Consider the following 24,268-nt stretch of genomic DNA (forward strand, 5'->3'; position numbering starts at 1 on the left):
GTCAGGGAGGTGACAGGCTGCGGCCCACAGTCTGCGGGAAAGTCACAGCAGGGCTCGGGAAATCTATCTGTATTGTGGAGAGTATGGTGTGATCGAGGCTTACTGACAGTGCCAGGGCCTTGCAAGTCGTCTTCCCAGAAACAGGCCTGGCTCCTTGACCTCCGGCTGCCTGGAGGAGGCGGGCTGCATGTGAGCAGATGGGCCGCGGAGAGGGACTGGGCACAGGGTCACACCGAACACGCTCGGGCAGCCGTGGGCCGTGTGGGCTGTGGCTCAGCCAGCGTGCACACAGCCCCCTCGTTTGGATGCTGTCTTCCTGGAGGTTTCCCTACTTTACGGGGAGAATTCGGATGACTACCCGTGGGGCTGCAGGTCAGCCAGAGGAAGCAGATCGCTCATTCACCCCCATCCCGGGCCTTAACCAAGTTTCTGTGCTGGGCACTGGCTGTCGCCTCAGTGACGCGGTGAATGCGCGACACCCCAGTCCCCCCCCTCCCAACGTGGGGCTCATCGTAAGTGCCCCCCGGGAGGACTTCTTGATGCTGAGCATGGACTCAGTGCTCACAGGGCTTTTGTCTGTTCCGGGACCTCACATGGTTTGTGATGGGGGCAGTGATGTTTCCAGGGCCCCTCTCCCCGGGCACGATGGAGATGGGCCGCACCCCGGTCTCCGGGGTCCCAGATGCAGGTTTCCACGTGGCAGGTGCCAGAGGGTCCGGCTCCTGGAGTGGCGGCAGGGTGGCAGCGGTGGCGGTGAGGCCATGTGTCTCCCTTCCCAGCAGTGGCGAGGCCCTGCCAGAAAGGCTCCTTCGGAGCAGCAGCCAGGCTGGGACTGACACCGTGTTTGTTTATCTAAGACATTTTCACAGCATATTCTCCTGAAGCCTGACAGCTTGTTTACAATGGGTTTCTGCCGGAGGGCACTTTCCAAGTGTTGTCAGCTCCTGAGTTACGGCTCCTGCCAGGGAGGCTCAGTACAGCATTTATCTGGGAAGGAGTTAGTGCAGATTGAGTAACCTCTTGCTCAGGGGCGCCGAGCGGTTTCCACACCAGCCAGAGGGGAGCACGCTTTCCCTTCCTTCCAGCTGCTTTGCATCTTGTAGCCGGCTAGGTGTCCGGAGGAGGAAAGCCCCATGCCTGTTCTGGGTGCTCTGATAAATGTTCCTGAAGTTATCCCACCAAGTCCCTCCACTTTCTGCATCAGTGGAAGGCTGATCACAGAGGTTAAGCACCCTGGTTATGCCGCTCTGAGGATGCTACATCTTGGGTCCGACCACAGGGCCTTTGCATTCTAATGCATGCGCTTTTTCACTACTATGGCCTCTTGGAAACGTTTCTGGGATGAAGTGTGTTCTGCCTCCTGCAGAGGCACTCCAGGCACCCTTCCCACCCAAACCCCCTTTCATCTGAGATAGGACATGAAACAGGGTCACATCGTCTCTCTCTGAGGAAATCTTTCCCTTTCTTCCTCCCCCAGCCTCCTTTTCCTCTTTCATCCTAGCTGAACGTATGCTTTACAAAGCACATTTTTGAAAAGGCCATAAGTTTGGTTTGAAAGCCCAACAATTAGATTGACATCTTCAACCTGACATCCTTCATCTTACAAACACGTCTAAGACAAATCGTAGCCTAGCAAACCTGTAAACATGGTACAAACTGACAATTATTTTCCAGAGTGCTTTCTCGGGAGGGGCTCTTTCCTTTCTATCACTAGGCAGCGGGGAGGCTGGTGGGATGGGCATTACTGTCATCCCCACTTTACAGATGAGGACACTGAGGCTCAGAGGCACGGAATGGCTTTCCCAAGCTGCTGCAGTTGACAGGGAGTCAGTGGTAAAAGACAATTTAATTTCCTATTCTACCACTCCTCCCATTCCCACTGCCTGGTGACTTCTGAGCCCACTGCATCGCTTGACTCACTGTGAATCAGGACCCACTTTGTAGGCACAGACTTTTTAAAGGAGGCAGTATTACTTCTGCTGGTGAGGCTTCACCAGGTTGGGAGCAGAATGCCTAAATTCACCAGAGGACTCAGAAAGTTGGAAGCTTCAGAACGCTTGTGTTTATTACTAAGGCTTGAGCCATGTCCCTCTTACTGAGACTGACGTGTGCCTCCACTTATTCCCTGAACACTCCCACCAGCAGGGACATACAGAACTAGAGAGTCACAGGACAACCAGGAGGGGGAATGGGCAGGGGTTGTGGTCAGCCTGGCAAGAGTGGCAGCTGGTGGGACAGGGTTTGGAAGACACAACGCGAAGGAGCAAGTGTGCGTAATCGCTAGTGGCTTCCCCACACGGACACTGCACTCCAGGATATGAGAATGGTAAGGTCTGGACAGGAAACACCTATTAAGTAACAGTGGGACGTGCTCAGATTAGAAATGAGCAGGCACAGCCGAGTAATGCCAGGAAGCAGGGAAGCTCGGTTTCTGAAACTAGTCTAGAGGGTAGTGACCTTCTTCCCTACAGGTCCCAGAGGGAAACATAAAGAGGGAGATCGATGCTGTGCCAGCCAGTGCCCAAGCACTCAACTCTTTTCAGAAGTTTCAGTGAATGAAAAAACAGACATGTTTAAGAATTCTTCCTCGTATACAGCCGGCACACTTATTGGGAAATGGTTTTCTTTGGTGGTGGCTTCTCAGCTAGATAAATTAGTGTTCTTATGGGCAGCAGAGTCAATATCCCAACATACAGAATTATCATCAGGCAACACACAGCTCCACGTCCAACAAAGACTATAGGCTGTGTCAGGGAGTAAGAAGAAAATAACCAGCAGGAGGATTCATGATCTGCACAGGCAGTGACAGCAACAGTGCCCAAGTGCATCATTCATAATACACTGCCATCCCGGCAAAAGTGAGGCACACAAACCAGAGAAAGAGAACACTGTGCCTCATCCCGGATGGAGTCCTAGAACCCTGCAGGAGAGAAATATCTAGGGTGTGTGTCTTTGATTGATGGGATCTCAGAAGCTAGGGCTCTTTCTTTACTTGATCTGCTCTTCCCAGCAGCACACCTATGCATACACGCACGCACACAGCATACACGTACACACATGTGGTAGTAAACCACGTCACACGCTCCCACCAGCACCTGCAGATCTGTCTTCTACAGGGCCGGTGGGGCGTGCTACAGACGAGAGGGAAGGCTGTGCCAGCTCCAGCTGCTCTGAGCCCCCGGGCCGTGGGCTATACTTACTAGTGTCCAAAAGAGGTAAATAGTGAAGAGTGCCACAGTGAGTGCAATCAGTCCGACGGCCTCCAGCCGACTACTAAAGTGCAGGTGGTCCACAGCGCCCCGCAGGCAGAGCCAGCCCGAGATGGTGGCCAACGGGGTTATGAACAAGAAGCACACCATGTCTCCAAACAGAGTCCGCTTCTCATGCTGGGGGCCTGGGTTTCTGAGCCACTGCCAGGGAAAGGGGGAAGACAGAGAAAAGCAAGGTCACAGTTAAATGACAGTGTGGAGTGGAGACACACTACTCTCAGGGTGTCTCTGTCTTCGGAAACTGGAACTTGCTTATGACCTATTCTGAGATCCCAAAGGAGCATTAAAGGCTTATTTTCATACCCCACCTCCAAGGATAGTGATTATTGATAATCATTTAACATGACCGCCCTGATGATGATAAAAATATTAAGTGTCCTTTACTGTAGATGGCCTACTAGTTTTGAAAACAGTTCAGTGGTTATTATTGTGAAGAATGGCACTTTGGGAAGATAGAGATGATATTATTTCCAGGAGGTAATCTAGTTGAGATACAAGAAGTGCTGCTGTGTGGCCAAAGCCTTCCAGGATCTTGACCCTGGGAATGTCTGCAGGAAAAGGGTTAGATTAGCAGACCTCGGTTGCTCAAATCATGCACATGCCCCAGAGAGGCCTGTTTTCAAGATTGGCTTTTTAGAGAACTCTGAATCCTTGCAATATTTTACCTTTTACCAGTGTCTGTGTATGCCTGAGGCCTTGGGCCATAAGGTAGATGTAGAATAAAAGAGTTTATGTCAACAATGTGATTTATGCTGAACACGTGGAGGGCTGGAGTCTGAGGAGCTGATTGCAATAATGCAGGTGCTATATGCCTATGTGCCTCACCCCAGCAAATGCCCTGGGCACCAAGGCTAGGACTGATAATGCTTTGTATGAGTCATCACAAATTGTTGGTAGAGAAATTAAGCAGGTGTGTGTGACGTTACTGGGAAGGGACACCTGGGAGCTTGAGCCTGGTTTCTTCTAGACTTCACCCCATGTACCCTTTCCCTCTGCTGATTTTAAATGGTATCCTTTTGCTGTAATAAACTGTAACCATGAGTAAGGGATTTTTTGATTCCTGTGAGGCCTTCTGGTCAGTCATGGAGCCTAAAGGTGGTTTTGGGGATCTCCCACAGACTGAGGCTCATGGGACTCCATGAACTCAGTAATGCCCCTCCTTGTGTTAGGACCCTGAGCCTACTTAGGATGGTCTTTGACATCTTAATTGTGCTGCCCAGTTTTGAGGCTGAACCAACTCCCAAAAGGGTGGTGAAAACTTTGTGCTTATTAAAAGACCAGACATGAGAATTCCTCCAAGATGGGAAACAGAGTTGCTGTGCTCCCACTTAGGGAATTGCTAAATGCCTGATGAAATGTTTTCCATAATCCATTCTGGGAAAAGTCATGCTTACAAACTGGTATCGGTACATAACAGTAATGGGGTCCTGTTGGCTTTTCTTCAGATTAGCTCTGGGCCATGTCTCCAAATACTCCCATCTCACTGTCCCATGTAGCGCTGGTCAAGGCCAAAGGGTCCAGAGGAGAGGGGTTCAAGTGCAGTTGATGGAGTGGGAGTGAGAAGAGATGCTTGCTGAGTCTGTCTTTCATCTCATATGCAAATAGGAGCTTCACAGTGCTGTGGGCTGGCCCCCAAATGTGAACATTGTGGGCTGCTGAGCAGACACTCCCAAGTGTCCAGGGCTGCAATTCCCACAAAAGCATTGGTGGGAGGGAAAGGAGCATGACAGGGGACGTAAGAGTGTGTTGTGCCCAGTGGAGGGTGGAGAGTGGAGGGAAGGCCAATGGCAGGAGGAAGAGACAGAAGAGCTGCAGAAAGGGCAAGGTGAGGACAGAGTGGTGGAAGGGCCAGCAAAAGCCTCAGAGAGTGAGCAGAAGAAACAGGAGGTAAAAGGCATGGAAGAGGTTTTCTGGAAGGTGGCTTTCCTTGAATGTTGGCCTGAAGTCAACACTGAATGACCTGCAATGCCCGGCATACCACTTTCCAGGGACAGTGCACCTCACAACTGTGCTGAGATGCTGAAAGAAGTCAACCTCAGCTCACAAATGGACCCAGTGGGCGCCTGGACAGCTCAGTCAGTTAAGCATGTGCCTTTGGCTCAGACCATGATCCCAGGGTTCTGGGAGCAGGGAGTCTGCTTCTCCCTCTGCCTCTGCCATACTCATGCTCTCTCTCTCTCGTTTTCTTCCTCATAAAAAAAAAAAAAATTAAAAAAAATAAATAAATAAATTCCTTTAAAATGGACCAGAGTAAACAGATAATGGGGATATGGCTTACCGGCTTACTTCTGAATAGAAATACAGCATTATAAAAATTTCACATAAATACCTAAGTGATCAAGTGCAAATGATATTGACCCTGCCACATGTTGTCATGGTACCTCACACATCTCAGCAGCTTCAAAGAAATTCAAAGGCTCTAATTAACATTTTCTTGCCTAAATACTGGGACTGTTGCTATGACGTAGAGAGTAGAAATTGGGTGTGATTGTCCTAATTTTATAGAGGCTCAGCAAGGTTAAATGATATTGCTTCAGGTGATTTAGGGGTCAAACTGAGGAGAGGACTCAGATTTCTCTGCTCTTGCTCAGATGTCCCATCAGTAAAATATTTGAAAAATATTAAAATTGCAAGACATTCAGAAATCCAGATCCTTAAATGATGTTCCCCAAATTGCAGCAACCTGATTCCCCTTGCAGATTTTTCCTGGAAGCAGATATGGAAGTCTGGCCTCCTTTGCTCTGTGTCCTCACTTGTTGGAACATAGTAGATTCTCAATAAATATGCAACAGATGTATGCAGATAAGCTGAACTCGCTGGCAAAGACTTTCCCCAATTTCTTCTGCTGGAGAATTCTGAATACATTTTATGAAAATTAATTTAGTATTTTACTTATATATGTGGCCCTTGACATTACCCAATGAAATGACTCAGGTGTGGAAGGAGGTAATTACAAATCCCTAGTTATTACCATCTGGTGTAAGATAAATCACAAAGTCAAGATTAGTATTACTGTTGGTTCCCAGTTCCTCTTTTTCTAATTGTTCTTTGATTTTCTGTATTCCTGAAAATTTTCTAGGCCCTTTTTATGTGTACATAATCATCCAATATCTGGATTCCGCACATAATTAACTATCTATCTATCTATCTATCTATCTATCTATGTATATGTTTTTTTTCTCAGCTGTTTGCTGCTGGGTCATATTTAGATATGAAGTTTTTTTAAAAAGATTTTTATTTATTTATTCACGAGAGACACACAAAGAGAGAGGCAGAGACACAGGCAGAGGGCTTCATGCAGGGAGCCCGGCATAGGATTCGATCCTGGGTCTCCAGGATCAGGCCCTGGGCTGAAGGCGGCGCTAAACTGCTGAGCCACCTGGGCTGCCCTGTTGTTGTTGTTGTTGTTGTTGTTGTTTTTAAAGTAAGCTCTATGCCCAATGTGGGGCTTGAACTCACAACCCTGAGATCGACAGTCACGTGCTCTACAGACTGAACCAGCCAGGTGCCCCAGGTATGAAGTTCTTTAAATAGGTACTATTATGTTACAATCTGTGACTTCTTCAGAATCCCAAGCATATTTATCTCATACATAATGCAGGTCCCGTGTAGGACCATTGGTAATATCTGTTGCTGAAAAAAAAATTGTCCTCTGCTATGGTAAGAACCTCTGCCAAGGTATCCAAATAGGTTGATATGGGATATTTATACAAGCGGAGTTTACAACAGAAAAAATATGATTATACCTCAAGTTTCTAGCAAGAGAGGACTGTCTAAATAAACTACAGAATTTACTTAGAATACCATAGAGTAATTTCAAATGATAATGATAATGTACATTTTATATTTACTGACATGATATATTGCTGAGGAGGAAGAGAGTGCTACCAAACAGAACGTATAGTATGATCCTATATATGTAATGATATATTTACATACATGTAGACATTTACATCTACATAGATGTAGTGGATTTACATCGACAAAGACCAGAAGGATACCGAGAAAAATCAAGGCTATTCTTGGCAGTGGAATCATAAGTCGTCTTTAATTTTTTCACTTTGTATTTTCTTTCTTTTCTAAAATGAACATGGATTACCCATGTAAACGTATATGCATGTATTAGTTGTGTACCAAACATCGGGAGAGAGACGCTGAGTGAGAGATAGGGAGTGAAGAGGGAGTCAAGGAGGGAGACATCCAGCTAGTCCTTTGTAAAGTATAGCAGTTAAAAAAAAAAAAAATTAGTACTGAAATATGGCTGGGGTAAGCTCAGTGCTAGAAAGTTGAGTTTATCATGCACCGCCTCATTGAGGCCTTGCAATAATGCTGTGAAGCACATGCTCACATTATCCCCATGTTACAGATGCAGATACCAGAAGAAGAGAGTTTACTAACTCACCTAAGGATAGACAGCTAGTGGGTGGTAGAGGTGGGATTCAAACCAACCTCACTTTGCTCTTCCTTTGCTTTCCAAATTTACATTTTCTTTCTGCACCAAATGGCACTTGTGTGTGTGCGCATGCACTAGATTTTTGGCAAATCTTCAGCTGGGGGGGGGACATAGTAAGTCCTGTTTTACTGGTTTGTCATGGTAGTTGAAGGATTGGCTGGTCAAGATATTATCATGGTAATTTTATAAAATATTCTGAGGCTACTATTCTGTTCTCTGTTCTTTCTTTTACCAAATCACAATGAGGTCTAATTTCTGGGCATTTAATTTCAGCTACATTTTGGCTGAAATCAAAAGGTTGATCTCAATTATTATTCAATTTGATTTTTTTTCTCTTTTAGATCTCATGTCTCTCTAATCAGTTTTACTTATTATACATAGGGTATTCAACTATTCTGTAGTGGTGTCTTCATTTCCCAAACATTTAATGAAGAGCAGGTGATGGCAGAATGGCGGGTTGGTTCACGTGTCTGGCCTGCCACCTGACCTGAGGTGGACCCTTCCTATCGCTGGCGTCTCGCACATTTGGCATTTGCAGTGTTAAATCAATGATGGTAACTTACGTTTATCCACACTGATATGCAGAGCACTATCGTTATGGTACATGAAGTAACTGATTTACTCCTTAATAATCTTCAAAAAAAGTACCACCAGGACACCTGGGTGGCTCAGCGGTTGAGCATCTGCCTTCAGCTCAGGGCATGATTCCGGGGTCCTGGGATCGAATCCCACATTGGGCTCCCTGTGAGGTGCCTGCTTCTCCTTCTGCCTATGTCTCTGCCTCTCTCTCTCTCTCTGTGTCTCTCATGAATAATGAATAAAATCTTTAAAGAAAAAAAAGAAAAAAGTACCACCATTATCACCAGCATTTTATAGATAGGGAAACCAAGGCACAGAAAACTCAAATAACTTGTAAAGGTTGGCCTTGGCTTTGATCCAGGTAGTCTAGCTCCAAAGACTGTGCTCCAAAATAATCTATTAAATCATCATTCTTAGTTTAAAAAAAAAAAAAAAGAAGGCGGTGGCAGTGGGTGGTGAGGGGATGAAGTGGGTAGGAGGAGGCTTGTACCTTCAGTGTTTTTATCGGTGTAAGAAAGTTCCCTGGGTGCCAGATACTAATTTATCCTGCCACTTGTGGACAGCTTTTGCAGCTAAAATATCATTCTTGAAGGGGCTTTAGTTTAACATTAGTCTTCTGCTTATACTTGGTGGTTGTTCTGTGCTTTAAAAGCCGAGGTAGATGCTTGGGAATACTAATGTGTGTGGCATCTCTCACCTGGCAGCCCACCCACCCGGAGGCCAGGGGATCTGTTGTTAACCTGGGCACCCTTCCTGCCTTCTGTTCTCTGGTTCTGTCAGAAACATAAAGCACAGAGACTGTGCTCCTTCTTGAAAGCCCTGGCGATGAGCTGCCTGTTTTTCCGTGGCGATCTCATTCCAGTCACTAACTCATTCCCGAACCATGAGATTGATCTGCTCTTGGAAATGGATACAAAACCAACCACCCAACCAACCGTCTAAACCAAACAGAGCCCCCCATGGTAATCAGCAGCACAGGGCCAGAGACAGCAGCGGGAATGAAAGCAGCATGCCACCAGCGAGCGGCATCATGCACTGGCTGTAAGCACACATCCAAGGTGAACCGGGCACCAGTGATTCCTTCCAAGGTGGGCTGACTGTGGGTTCGGATCTAATTACAGTGTCAATTTGTTAAATCCCTCACTCGGGAGAAGGGGGTGCAGAGCTCCAGGACATTAGATTCTGTCTCCCAGGCTCCAAGTTAATCGGCTTAAATCCTCAAGGCAGACAGGACAGCGTGCGGGTCAGTTTGTACTAGAACCAGATTACACTCTGGTGGCTAACAGCTCTGATCGATTACAACCTTCCCCATGAATCTCCTTAATGAGAAACCATCATGAGAATGGAAGAAACTGATAGAAGGGATAACAATGGATAGAACCATCACAAATTTATGGAGAGGAAAAGGAAAGGGCAGGCAAGGTCTCACCATGGTTTCTCATGTGGGTTTATCTGCTTGAGTGTCTCCTGCTAATCTGACACTTGGCAGAGTTATTAAACAAGGGCTTACATTCCTTGGCATGGGTCTTATTCCCAGATCCCAACTCATTCCACCCTAAACTGTCTTGCTTGCCTGGAGAGCTGCAAGGTCAAAAGGGCAGTGTAGTGATCAGACGGGTATGTGATGGGGTCCTTTGCATGATCTAGAGATTATGATGAAACATGAAAATCATGCATTTCCGTTAACTCAAGACATAACAGAGAACAAAGACAAACTCCTACTGATGTTTTAAATTCCTGTACTCCAGTCTGCCGGTGAGTTTCCAGAACAGCTGAAGTCACCCAGAAAGAAATTCTGACTCTGGGGTTGCTGAGGAGATGCTCGCTCCAGATATCCATCAAACCAGGCTTGCAGCAAAGCAGCTCAAATGAAAACTTCACAGAGGATGTGCTTGTGATCCTGAAATGTCCTTCTCCAGCCTTGGCCTCCATCCAAAGCTCCAGATGTGCATTTTCAACAGCTCACTCACCATCTCTACTTAGATGACTAACAGACGACTTATACTCAATCTCTCCGAAGCAGAACTCTTGATTTAGCACCTATTTTTCTCCACGTCTCCTCCAGCTCAGTGAATGACATCACCAGCCACCCAGTGGCTCAGCCAGCCATTTCCTTTCTGTCTTACCTGCCACATCTCACCGGCCAGGAAGTCATATAGGCACCACCTTACATAGGTATCTGGAATCTGTGCACTTTTTCCACATCCACCACCATCCCTGGGAAACGATCAATATGTATTTGAGAGGCAATAGCCTTGCTACTTCCATTCTGGCTTCCCTACAGTCTGGCTCCAAAACCAGTCTGGGTGGCCTTGAACGTCTATCCATCAGAGCATATTGCTCCTTTGCTTACGCTCTCCCTATGGTCAGAATCAAGTCCATACTCTTTACCTAGGACTACAAGAATACCTGACCTCACACTTGCCTCCCTTTCTATGTCTCCAATGACCTCTCCTTCTTCATTTCTAACCTTTACTTGTGGCTATTCACTTGGAGGGGCCAGGCTTTGCCCAGATTCATGTGCCATTGGCTCCTTCCGATCATTTAGGTCTCAGCTCACACGGGACCTTTATATGGCACCTACAAACAGTGCCTGGCTATATTTTCTACAGAGCACAAGGCACTCTTCGAAAAGATGCTCTTTATTTATTTGTCTGTACACTTGTTTGTATTTTGCTCCCTACTTCACTGAGAGCTCCATGATGACAAGGACTTCATTTTTGTTCATTTGGCACATAATTTCACTGAATTTAATAACACAAGGTGGCGTTATTATTCCTGTCTTGAATTAGGATATTACACCTCACTGAGGTTAAGGTTACATGGCAGAGGAGCCAGGGTTTGAGATCTCCAGCCTACTGTGCTTTCTTTTTTTTTTTTTTATTTATTTATTTTTTTTTAATTTATTTATGATAGTCACACAGAGAGAGAGAGAGAGAGGCAGAGACACAGGCAGAGGGAGAAGCAGGCTCCATGCACCGGGAGCCCGACGTGGGATTCGATCCCGGGTCTCCAGGATCGCGCCCTGGGCCAAAGGCAGGCGCTAAACCGCTGCGCCACCCAGGGATCCCCCTACTGTGCTTTCAACTCTTTCCCTTAGCTTGCTTTTGCACTACATAAAATTTTACACATTTTAAAAATTAAAAACATTTTTAATTGCAGTGTAATGGATGTACAGTGTATTATACTATATTAGTTTCATGTACAACTACATGAAATGTTGATCCTAATTTCTATTTGCTCCCACAGTGGATGAGGTCAGGGAAGCAGAAACCATGCAGGACATAGAATGAGAGATGGGACACCACTTCCAGATGTCCTTCTGTTAGCTCCCCTAAATGTTCCTCATCAAGTTCTTTCACCTCTTTGAAGGAGTAAACAAAAACAAAACAAGAGTCTCCCTCACAGGAGTGAGGATGGTGAAGCTTTCAGGGAAGTAGTAAAGAGCCCTTTTCTCTTTAACTCAAGTTCCTGCTTTTGTTTGAAACATCAGGTTCAACTAGAGAGCGTGCATATTGTCTTTCAGCCCAAGGCCCTTCTGAGCTCAGGCTGTGCTTTTGCTGTTTCCTCTTGTGCAAGCAATATGGCAAACTTGACAAGGTCCACCATGGAGCCCTGGGTTCACCTGTACTGCCCAGTGGCCACCCATGTTGTCCCTGCCAGGGTGTGGCAGCACTAGCTCCTGGTGGTCCTTGTCAACACCCTCAGCTCCATCCTTATGGGCCTTTCCTCATCCCCACACCCCATATGCAAGCAATCCACTCGTCCTGTTGGTCAGGGCCACTACTCTTCCAAGCCTCACCTCTCACCTGTAATTGCCTCCTCAATCTTCTCTTCCTGTTATCCTTGAATCCAGTTTCTATAAGGCAGCAAGATCAACCTCCTTCTCTCACTTTGAACTCCCTGGCAGCTCCCCATGGCATGTAGTCTAATGCCCACCATGGCCCACAAGCCCTGCTGATGCAGTCCAGGTGTTTGGGGGCCAAGGACAGGATTCCTTCCTGAAGGATCTGTGATGTGGGGATGAGGATTTTCACAGCTTCCAACTGAAATCTAGCATCTCACTGAGTTATGCAGAAAATCTCACTGGTATGATCTGTCCTCATGGCTTTGTGATCAATGAAAATCACAGATATTTCACATTCCATTAAACTGTGGCAGACATTGTGACATATTGCTACTTCATTCTTGGTTATCCAATTCTGCAAATGTGTTGAAGAAGCACTTAGATTTTATATCATGACTTTTGTGTTTTCAATACTTTGGTAGCTGTATTAGAATGGAATGGGTTATCTTTGCCATTCCAATACTTTTTTGTTTGTTTTATTTTTATCTTACATAATTAAAAACATGATTCTGAGACTGGATCCACAGGTTTCAACAGATCACCAGTGGGTCTGTAAGGGAGAAAATTAGGTGCCCGGAATCTGGCTCCTTTGCCCTCTCAATCCATGCTCCTTCTTGGTATTTCTTCCTGACTTGGAAATGCCGAGCTGGTTCCTGCCTGAGGGCTTCTGCAAGGTACGTTTCTTTCCATGACAGGTTCCTTCTTGGTTACCTCTCTGCCGAAGGTCACCTCTTCAGAGAGGCCTTCACAAACCACCACACATTTTCTCACCAAATTATTCTTTACAACAACTTGGTTCTTCCTTGATAACTTTTATCACTATCTGAAATAACCTTTTCAGTTATTGATGTATTTTTCTCTCTAGCAGGTTAGTAGTGCTACTGGTATACAGCATTCTTCTGGCCTATTCACAATTATATTCCCATTTCCTAAAATATTTAATTTGTGCTTGAGAGCCAAAGAATATAAATCCTTCTGACCCAGAGGATCACTTTGAATACAAACAGGATGCGTTTAACTGAGATATATACATACGTATATACATACATCAGACCACTCGCCCTGCCTCTGCTGGGCAAATACAGTAAAGCAGTTTTTGCCACAGACACATGCTTTGCAGTTGTTCTGGCATTCACAGTTGTGATTTGGCTGAAGCACAAGTCACATTCAAGGGCACCCTGGAGATTTGTGAAGGGCCCTGGAGGATTTAGGCCAATAAGCCAATTAATAGGCTATAATGCTCCATAAATACCATATTTATGTCTGGGACATTATAATTTGGTGCTGGCATTATTTTAAACAAATGCTACACACATCCACACCAATGGTTTGAAATGTTCCAAAGATAGGATTAGCGGCACAGCAGGACTAGATGGCAAAATAATTTTACATATTCACTCCCAACTTCAGATATAAGCAAAACAGGAGTCATTTTGCTCTAATTATTTTAGATCATCACTGTTCAGAAGTGATCACAGCCAAATGGAGGTTGCTTATCCAAAATATGAAAGGATGCTGCAGAATTATGTGGCATATGTGAGCAGCATAAAGCCAGAGACATAAGAAGAGGAGATGTAAGGAGGATGGAGGGCAAGGACACAGAAGTTTCCAGAAGAAATTTATAATTGACACACACTGTGCCAAAAATAGAAATGATTTGCTCTGGGAGGCAATGGCATCATACTATGTAGTATGTTATTTTTTTTTTAAGATTTTAAAAAATTTATTCATGAGAGACACAGAAAGAGGTAGAGATGCAGGCAGGGAGAGAAAAAGACTCCCCATGGGGAACTCTTTGCAGGACTCGATCCCTGGATCCTGGGATCATGCCCTGGAGCTGAAGGAAAACGCTCAACTGCTGAGCCACCCCGGCGTCCCTATGTAGTGTGTTATAAACAGGGCAGCACCAGCAGCCCCCTGTCCCTGAGCCCTGCTTCATTTAGCTATTATGGGGCCCCTGCTCCTGCAGCCAGTACAGTGGCTGGCATCAGACACCCTCTCTGCTGGCCTGCTGCTGGACTCCAGGTTTCTGAAGCTTTGAATAATTACATCCAGCAGAAGGGCAGGATCACAGGGCAAAAGGTGTCAGGACAGTGTACCCAGTTGGAACCCTGGACAAAAGATGAGACTATGATGAATAATATGAGTAAGGATCATAAATATCTGTTTTGATCACTGGGGATATTTAAAGGAATAGAGAGAGAGACATCAAATTCACAGCCAGGTCCTCAAAATGGGACCACATTTAAAAATTGGTGCCCCTCAGAGGAAGAGTGAGGCTATCAGTGTGAGGACTCCCCAAGCAGGGTGTGGTGAGGATGGAAGAAACAGTCTCACCAGCGCCACCTACTCCCAAAGCAAGCAAGAATGTTCAAGGCATTTTGAGAAAGGGATAGATTTCTGCTAGGTGGAAAAACCGTGGGAACAGGAATTTTCAGATTCACAATCCCTATAGCCCAGCGTTTTGTTGCCAGAAAGGACTCCAAACCTACAGGATGGCCCAGCTGACCTTACTGACATGAGATACCTCCTAGCAATGACTGGATCTGGAATCTCTCAAGGTTCCACTTGAGGCAGTGGCTGAAGCCCATGTGTTGCAGTATTTGCTGGTACCTCTTTATTTCTCTTTCTTCCTGTCCTCAAATTTCAAAGGTAGCCCACCAACATGCAAGCAATTTGGATGGTACTACCTCAATCCACATGCACATCATCCGAGCTGTTCACAATTTTCAAGATTTTAGACATGTCCTTCCCAAGCCTCCTCACATCCAGATTAGAGAGTCTCCCTCTTTCTGTCCAGGCCAACCCAGCCACCTGTTTTTACTGCTCCCTGGACTTTTGGGATATCCTTCACTGGGTACAGACCCTGAATATCAGAATGCTAGGCAGAAATATGCCATGGTGGTATCTGCTGGTGTTGCGTCTCTTGATTCTGTTCAATGTTTATAGACCATTTTGCTACAAAGCTCACAGAGCTATCTTTAGGGAAGACATTCTTAAGGGGTATGGGCAATAAATAGTTCAAATGACATGGGTCATGACATCAAGGACTGGCATTTATAGAGGGGCAAGCAAGAGCCTGGCTGGATGAGCACAGCTTCTGTCTGTGGGAAAGATTTAGTCCAGGTGGGAGACACACCTACATTTTTTGCTTGAGTGATCCTGAGACATGCGCCCCCACTATGTCCCTGTACAGAACCAAGCCAACCATGGAAGAGCCTGAGTTAATAACTAGCCCAGTCTTGTATATGCACATAACTGAATCACTAACTCTCCCCTCAAGACTAGCAAATCATAACCACTATTGTGACACCCACAGAATTATAACATGGCCTCCTCATGTTATAATGAGGGAAGAGGGAATTTGCAGTGAAGTGTTAAGACATTGCCCTTATTTTTCATGGGCAAGACATTTTAAAGGTGTGGGAGACACTTTTGGAAAACCTATAGGTCTCCTTGCAGTTTACATAAATGTCTTTCCAGATCAGGGGTCCTTGACGAGGGTTCCAGGCTTCAGAAAACCTGTGAGCCCTTTGGGACTGTATTTGAACACCAGACATTGGCGCATTTCAGGGGAGAGAGTTCAAGCTTTTATCAAATTCTCAAACATATCTGAGGGGGAAGAAACACTGTTCTAGGGTATTTCTTTAAATTGTCTTGAGACACTGCTTGGTCCAGCTCAACTTTTCTTAGATGATGGTTAAAAAAAAATTAACCTAGGGCATAAAATGTGATATTTAAAAAATTAATTGTATGGCTGTGGGGCAGCAGAATCCAAAAGCAACCAAATTAAATTAATGGGCTTAATGGGAGAAAAGGATTCATAAAGAGCAAAGATGGAAAGCACTCAGACAATATACAAAATCAATGTGCATATGATTTCCATACAATAAAAGAGAAAAAACAAACAGGGCTTCAGCTCAAAAACTGTGATAGGGAAGGGACAAAACTTGAAGAGGAAAAAGAACCATGGACATCTCTGGGCCAGTTTCTTCCTTTCTAAAGTGGAGATGGCACACACAAATAGAACGTTAAAGTGTCCAGAATGGGGGTGCAGGGCAAAGTCAGGCAGTATGATAACCAGTAGGAGTCATATATTAAGGAGGATATTGGGAAGGGATGGAAAATACAGAAAATAATAGCAAGGAAAGTTAAGGTACATTTTCTGTAAAATCTGAGATTAGACCTAGCAAACATTACACTAAGTGAAGAAAGCCAATCACATATCAGAAGGTTCCATTTAGAGGCAAATCCATAGAGAGATAAAAAAGATTAGTGGTGGCCTAGGGCTGGAGGTAGGAGCGGGGATGACCGGGGAGTAAAGGCTGAGGCAATTGCTGCAACCACTTGCCTGCATTTCATATATTGTATTAGCCATTTTCCCCTCTGAACCCAAAAAATATTTTGAATCTCACCATTTATTCTAACCGTCTGTTTATGATAGCATGGCTAGAGATGAAGCAATGATCAAGGAATGAGTAGAAAATATCTCCTTTTGTTCTTTTAATCTGAGCTCAATCTTCACAAGCAGACCTTTACACACTTTCATAAGTGGCGTACCTAAGAATTAAACTCGTTTTTTGAGGAAACTGAAAGCTTCAGACAGAGTTTTCTCTCTCCCTCACCTTATACATATACAATCCTAACTTTCCTCTCACACATCCGTTGCAGTGTAAATCTATCCCTCTAACTCTGTAATAATGGATTGCAAAGAAAAGTTTTACCAAACAGTATCACAGGGTCCCAACTGAAGCACACAGGCAGGCAGTTGATGAGGCAGGGAAATCCAATAGTTAGTGAAAAATGAAGGAGGGAAGCCAAGCCACAAGACCCGACAGGGTTTTTTTTTTTATCTTTCCCCAAATCTGCTGCACCTGACATGAAAGGAAGCAAAAAATTGAGGCAATTAGACGCATAATTCAAGAGAAAAGCCAGTGTTTTCCTCCATGTGTTGCAAAACCAGTTTTGCCAACCCAAGTGATCTAGACAACAGTCTTTAGAGAAGTTTGCCTCACAAATGTGGGACAATCACATTACGAGTGATTAACCTTCACAGCCATTTACAAAAGGAGGGAAGAGGCTCTTAATAATATTGTATTCACGGGATTTTCTAATGACATCTCTCCCTTAGGAGAAATCTCAGAAGAAATTCGTGACAAAATGACTCAGTAAAATGAAGACTTAAAGGTAGAAGAGTAACCAGATGAGAAGAAACAAAGAAAGAGTGTGTAAAGCCCTTGGAAATGAAAAATGACCTTGCTAGCTCTTAACAGCTGCTGTAATGAAGAACTTGGACTACCTCAGACTAGGTGGGGAAAGAGACCCAGAGAAGCAATGCCATTCCACTACGCCACTCTCTATCTGACCCAGCTCAAGTTTGTAGGTTTTTAAAATAGACTTATCTATCTATCTATCTATCTATCTATCTATCTATCTATCTATCTATTTATTTTTAGATTATTTGTGAGAGAGAGAGGAAGTGAGCAAGTGAGAAAGAGCATGAGCTGGGAGGCGGGGAGCAAGAGAGGCAGAGGGAGAAGCAGGCTCCCCACTGAGCAGGGAGTCAGATGTAAGGCTTCATCCTAGGACCTGTGGATCATGACCTGAGCTGAAGGCAGATGCTTAACTGACTTAGCCACCAGGTGCCCCAAACAGATGTTTTAGAGCAATTTTAGGTCCCTGGCAAAATTGAGTTTCCATATGCGCCCTGCCCCCACACCTGCAGAGGCTCCCCCAGTCTCAACATCCCCACCAGAGTGGTGCATCTGTTACAATTGATGAACCTACGCTGACACGTCATTAGCGGCCAGGGTCCAGGGTTTACTTTAGGGTTCACTCTTGGTATTGGACATTTCATGGGTTTGCACAAATGCAAAATGACATGTGTCCGCCATTGTTCGGAGGAGGTTCACTGCCTTAAAGATCCTGCGCTCTGCCCATTCATTCTCCCACCCCGTTAAGCAGCTTTAGGTTTAATAGATGAATTCAATGTCAAGAGGAGATCAGAGCTTCAATCATTGGTACATCTATTCTCTGAGAAAGGCTGGCTATGGGTGGAGAAGCCCTCGGCTCTGTGTGTGCTTGTGTGAGTGCATGTCAACGAGTATGTGAAAAGAAGTACTTTTGAGCCAGGAATGGGAACATTAAGGACTAAGGGGGGCTATGGAGATCTGATTCTTCTGCCTCTCCACCCCCTAGCCCTGTGGCCTAAAGTACTGAAGATCTCTGAAGAGTGACCTACCACCTCAAAGTCCCAGCTTCTTTACCTACAAAATGGGATACGATCTGTATGAGCATAGAGACATAGGAAGGAGATGGTTATATAAACAGTATAGCATGCCATGGTTCCCCTTTGCCTAGGAAATGGGTAAATAAGAAGAAAAAAACTTGGGATATGAAATCTTTAAGATTTTATTTACTTATGAGACACACACACACACACACACACACACAGAGGCAGAGATACAGGCAGAGGGAGAAGCAGGCTCCATGCAGGGAGCCCGACGTGGGACTCGATCCCGGGTCTCCAGGATCATGCCCTGGGCCGAAGGCAGGCGCTAAACCGCTGAGCCACCTGGGCTGCCCTGGGATATGAAATCTTAAGGATACAAATAGGTGCACTCAAAGTGAAATTAATGAACGCCTCTGGATTTGGGTGTCACATCAAGATCTGTGCCTATTCTGAGAGACGAAGTTTTTGGCATAAACAGGCAGATAGCAGAGTATCACCCTGCGGATGAACAGCCGCTGGTCTCCTACCGCTAACTGAAGACACTTCTGCGCTTTGCTCATTCGAATACAATTGTTCATTAGGCAGCATTTAACTATAATCATGTACTGCTCACAATATTTCACACCATTATTTCTTTAATAATGTGTATTCTTTCTTTGGAGTTAAAAATGTCAGTTATTGACACTTAAAACTGAAGAGGCAAGAGGAGGGTTAGCTGAAGCCCTCAGCAGGGGGCTGTATGCATAGTCTCTAACTCTGCATCTGAGATCTGCACCAGGGCGCCTGCAATCAATGTTTCCCTTCTTTTCAGCATGACACTTTGTACCTGCACAGGGCAGTTCCCATGAGCTAACTGCGCCTTGTTATTTTGGCAGGACTCAGGGAGAGATGATTGCCAGCTTTAGTCATCGGGTGACATCGCAATGCTCCTCTCTCAGACTCCCCTTTACAAAGCTCTCCTGCCAGGTGCCCGGGGACAATTTCACCTCCACCACTGCCACCCTGAACTCCCACGTAATAGCTTCTAATTGCCTGCCTTTCAAAGAAGTGGACCTCTTGGTGGCTGACGCTAGTTGTACTATTTGTTCTTACGTCTGGAGTTAGCTAAAAGGGTCCAGAATCCTGCAGGATTATTAGTCTCATTTTGTTTACTTGCTCTTGGTCTTGGCCCAGATGTGCTTAAGGAAAACCTGGCTCAATTTTCTCCTATATTTGAGAACACCTGAGGGTGAATTAGTGAGGATGACAGCTGTTTTCTCTCTGTGCCCCTGCAAAGATGTTGTTCCTTTGAAAGGGATGTCACTCATAAAATGCTAAGGTTTGTTAATTCCAGGTGGTGGAGATGCACCTGTTTGACGCATTGTTCTTCATCCTCCTTTGTATTTTGTATTTTAAAAAGAGATTTTATTTATTTATTTGGGAGAGAGAGAGAGAGTGAGAGCCAGGGGAGGAGAAGAGAGAGAGAGAGGGAGAAGCAAACTCCACAATGAGCGTGGACCCTGATGTGGAGCTGGATCCCACGATCCTGAGATTGTGACCAGAGCGAACTCAAGAGTCAGACCTTTAACCGACTGAGCCACCCAGGCATCCCCTCTGTATTTTTTAAAATACAGAATTAAAATTAAAAAGTTGGGTGAAACAACTCTTGCTCTTTTGCATCTTTATGTCCTCAGTGACCTAGTGGAATGGAGCAGCTGCTGGATTGACACAGGTCCTCTGCAGAACATGGATTCTAATTTGTATTTCAACCCAAGTTCACTGCAAGGATCAGTACAATTTAAAATAATAGAATCTGGTCATGTAACTCTTTTTATGCACGGAGTTGGATTTTCCCTCCAAATTAATCCTGTACCAGCAGTGGACGGGCTGAAAACACAGGCACCAAGCAGTTAGCTCACTTCCATCTGGCACGGCCATGTGAACACTTCGGTTGGCTTGCTTTTTTAATGAAGTGATTTTTAATGAAGCAAGCTGTGAATTTAATAGATACCTTAAAACAGCTTCTTTGTAACTAAGCTTTAAGTAACGATGCAACTGCCAAATTAGCCACCAAAACCAAGAGGGAAATTCAAGACGGAACAACTGTGGGATTGGAGGATTTCAGGACTCAGGTCATCAGGGATGTCATCTCACCTGCTGGCACCAAAGTTGGTGCCACAAGCCCATGTGCAGGCTGGTTCCCTGTCCAGAGTCCTTGGCAGAGGTAAAGGAAATGTCTGAGAGGTCGCTCACAAAACACTAAGGTTTGTTAATTCTAGGTGGTGGAGATGCACCTGTTCAACCACTCAACACCAAAGGTGGCTGCAGGTACAAGGTATCTGAACTGCTGTCGTTCTGAGCCTGTCCATGTGGGTACACCATCTCTTCGTGGCTCATTTGCCTTGTGATTGTGAACCAAACATTTCAGTTAACTTACAACGTGGAACAATAGGAGGGAGATGCTTAGGTTCAGTCTATACTCCCCTGAAAGAGAGATGCTGGTAGAAAAAAAAACATGCTCATAGTATCAGAGAACTCTTAAAGGTGGGATAAATCACTCAATTTTGCAATCTCAAATGTAAATGGCAAGCAGATACTGCAAGAGCATGAAGAGGGCTGATAGGTCTAAGCAGGAGGCGGGGCCTGGATAAACTGGAAATGTTTATCCTCCCCAGAGGCATTCAAATTTCCTTTAAAAAAAAAAAATACTGTTGATCTAAAAAGCACACCTGCGCGCACAAGTGAGCAAGCTAGTTTGTGAGCTCCGCTCTACGTGACTGGTGAAGGGGCAAATGCATAAACGGGAGAAATGGCTCGTCCAGGTTCTCACTGGAGGCCATGGGCTGCCAAGAGTTGTGATGTTAAACCCGGCTTGGCAAAGACACTCGCAGGGATTTCACTCAGTGGCGGCAGGGGATGCTCCCCACAACTTACACACAAGGGTCAACACGCTCCCCACGCTCCCCTCGCTCACCTTTCCTGCTCCAAGTCCTTGCTCTGCTTTGTGAGGCCTTAGCCTCGCCTACAGCAGCAGGACCGAGTGTCGCCTCAGGTGTGGGGGGGGCACCAGGAAGCCCGGGGCCAGGGCCGGAGGAACCTGAGCTCACCCGCCTCGAGCTCAGGTGGTGGCACTCAGCCTGAGAGTGAGAAGTGGGAACTCCTGGTGGGTTCCGCCAAAGCTCTCCCCTCTTGCTTTGCAGATGCCAGGGTATGACCTTGTCATTCCGGGACAGGAGCCGGAATAGGAGGAAAAGCTGCAGAGCAGTGCCTGAGACTTTCTTACTTCTTTCTCACCGAGGGAGTCTGGCCTAACATAACCACAGTAAGCCTATGTCTTCATCTACTGAATGTTTAATATGAGCTTTTCTCCCCAAGACAATGGTGTAGTGTTTATATAGCACTTGGATTCCTAACAAGCTTGGGAGAGGCTAGCTGGGCTAGAATCTTTCTGATTTGGCCCCATCTGCCCAAATCCTAGCCACACTTTCCTAAATTGGGCCAGCGGTTTCCTTCTGAGTCCTGGAGGGCATGTTTTCCCCTCACTGCTCACAGTGCACACTGGGCTGCAATCCCCTGTCCTTCCGTAAAACCTGGTTGAGGACCAGTGAACAAGTGGGAATCAGGCTCAGTCAAAATCTTCTGGTGTGCTGTGTGGCTCAAAGCTGTGTCACCTGTGTCTCTTATGTAAGACCTTGTCCAGCTGTGTCTGAGTTGAGCCATAAGGCAGGCCACGGTGTTGTCACTTTCTCTGACTTATAGGCCAAATGTATGATATAAAGTTTGCAATTGGGGGGAGGGAAGTTCTTCAGTCATGCATTTACTTAATAAGGAGATGCTTCTGGATTGCCTATCACATGCTGTGATCATGGTCTGAGCTACCCTCCTTCCTAGGCTGTGCTCATGAAGTGGAGGGAAAAGGGGGAGCTTGCTTGTCTTCCTCTGAGGAATGGAATAGGCGGTACACATGCCTGGGAAGCTCCCCGAATCCGTTGATGTCCTCTGTGGTATCATTCCCTAATTACCCCAATGCTACAAGTGTTTGCTGATAGGGATTTGAATGCTTTGAAACCAAAGCTCTCGTTTTTACTTAAATGGATATATTAAAAATCAAAACCAAACCAAACCCACTATAATAAGAGCCAAGCAATGTCACCACCTAAGCCTGGTACATACTTATTAAGAGGGTTTGAGGGAAGTCTTAAATCTATTAAATAGCAAATGCCAAGGTATAAAGTGGTTTCTCCATAGCAGTTCAGCTCGCTTCCTGCTGTGTAGCTGGAGATTACACTGAATCCAGGGCACACTTTAGAAACCCTTTCCTCTAGTGACTTAAAAAAAAAAAAATACCATAAATAAAAAGTTTGGGGAAAAAGAACTCTCTTAATTCTCCTCTCCCCTAGCTTTACATACCGTTATTCTGAGTAACTGATATGTGTGAAAACATTCTCAGTTTCAATTTAGCTAAGCCTCTGAGTCACAGAGAACAGCTTTTAAATTGTTCATACAATTCTTATCAATCAGCTGGATCCGAGGAAAGGAGCTAGGAATATGAAAACCTAATCACTCCCTCTGTGAAAAATCACCATGTCTCCCTGATCAGAGGGAGAGCAGATCCTAGGAAGCCTTTTTTCTCCAGATTTGCACCATTTCCTGGCTGTTTCATTTTAATCAAGACGTTACTGAGCTGATCTATTACTTCATAAGTCTCCCGGCAAGGGTGGGTGTTACTGGTACATGTCTTAGGAAAGCCGAGTGCCGGATCCTCCCATCAGTGGACTCATGTTGCAAGCATGCTGTTTGCACATAATAAGGTGGGCTTCCTTGGCCAACTGCTCCATCAGATACGTAAGCACCACGGTAGGCAGGAGTCAAGGCACACATTTTTGGGAAGCACATCATGGTACTTTTATTGGCTTCCTGTTTTTTTCCCTTTGTTATGAAAGAATGGTATCAGGGTTCAATTTACAGAGAGAGAGAGAGAGTGAGAGATATGAGGAAAACTGAAAATGAGCAGAAATAAGCCCATAAAACCACCCAGGCTGGTCATTCAGCAAATCCTCTTCTGGTTAGTGGATGTCTACTTACTGCATTCTATCAGGTCATTATTCTTGGGGATAATTTATCTGACAAATTGCCACTGGGTAAATTTTCCATCATCAACGAAAAATACGTAGCCTTCAGAAGGGAGAAGTGCTTGTTGTGGAGGTGTGAAACGTGTGTGTGTTTTATCTGCTTTTCTTTTCTTTCTTTCTTTCTTTCTTTCTTTCTTTCTTTCTTTCTTTTCTCTCTCTCTCTCTCTCTCTCTCTTTCTTTCTTTCTTTCGCTACATACAGTTTGAATGCTTCTCTTTCAAGCTTTGCTTGATTGCCACAGACCTTAAGAGATTTACATAAACTGGACTAGAAGAAATTCACCAGTGTCTGAATAAACCAGATGATCACAGGGTAGCTCTCTTGGGTTGAAACTAGCTCTTGTTATACTGGCTTACTTAGCAGCAAAAAATAAAAGTAAAATGAAATATAATAAAATAAGGATATAAAATTGACAATGAATTGACCAGAGGAGACTAAATGATTTAGTCTACCCATGAAGGTAGGTAGATTAGTAGATAAGCACACACAAAATCATCTTATTGAGGTATAAATGACATATCGTAGAATGTGTTCATTTCAAGTGTGAAATGTATTTTTTGAAAGCATTTTTGGAGACCAAGGATATCATGGAGAGCTTCTAGCTCACTCCCCACTCCTTCGACCCCCTAAATCACAGCTCTGAGAAACTGAGCTGTGTCACACAGATGAGCACTGTTTAAGTGGGGGAGATGATGTCTGGGTTGGAGATGCTAATATAAACCAGTCCATTGATTTGGCCACTCTGAGTGGAAACTCGTAGACAAAAACCCTAGGTTT

At 45.1% G+C, this 24,268-nt stretch overlaps 1 protein-coding gene across 1 annotated transcript in view; it reads right to left on the reverse strand.

Moving 5' to 3' along the window:
* Positions 1–24,268, reverse strand: part of MARCHF3 (membrane associated ring-CH-type finger 3) — a 136,135-nt gene that overhangs the window by 3,969 nt on the left and 107,898 nt on the right. Inside the window, exon 4 of the mRNA XM_072840832.1 lies at positions 3,201–3,410. Coding sequence (XP_072696933.1) covers positions 3,201–3,410 — 210 coding nt within the window. The remainder of the gene's footprint in view (positions 1–3,200; positions 3,411–24,268) is intronic.

This window comes from Canis lupus, chromosome 10, assembly GCF_048164855.1.
Source record: "Canis lupus baileyi chromosome 10, mCanLup2.hap1, whole genome shotgun sequence".
Lineage (NCBI taxonomy): Eukaryota > Metazoa > Chordata > Mammalia > Carnivora > Canidae > Canis > Canis lupus.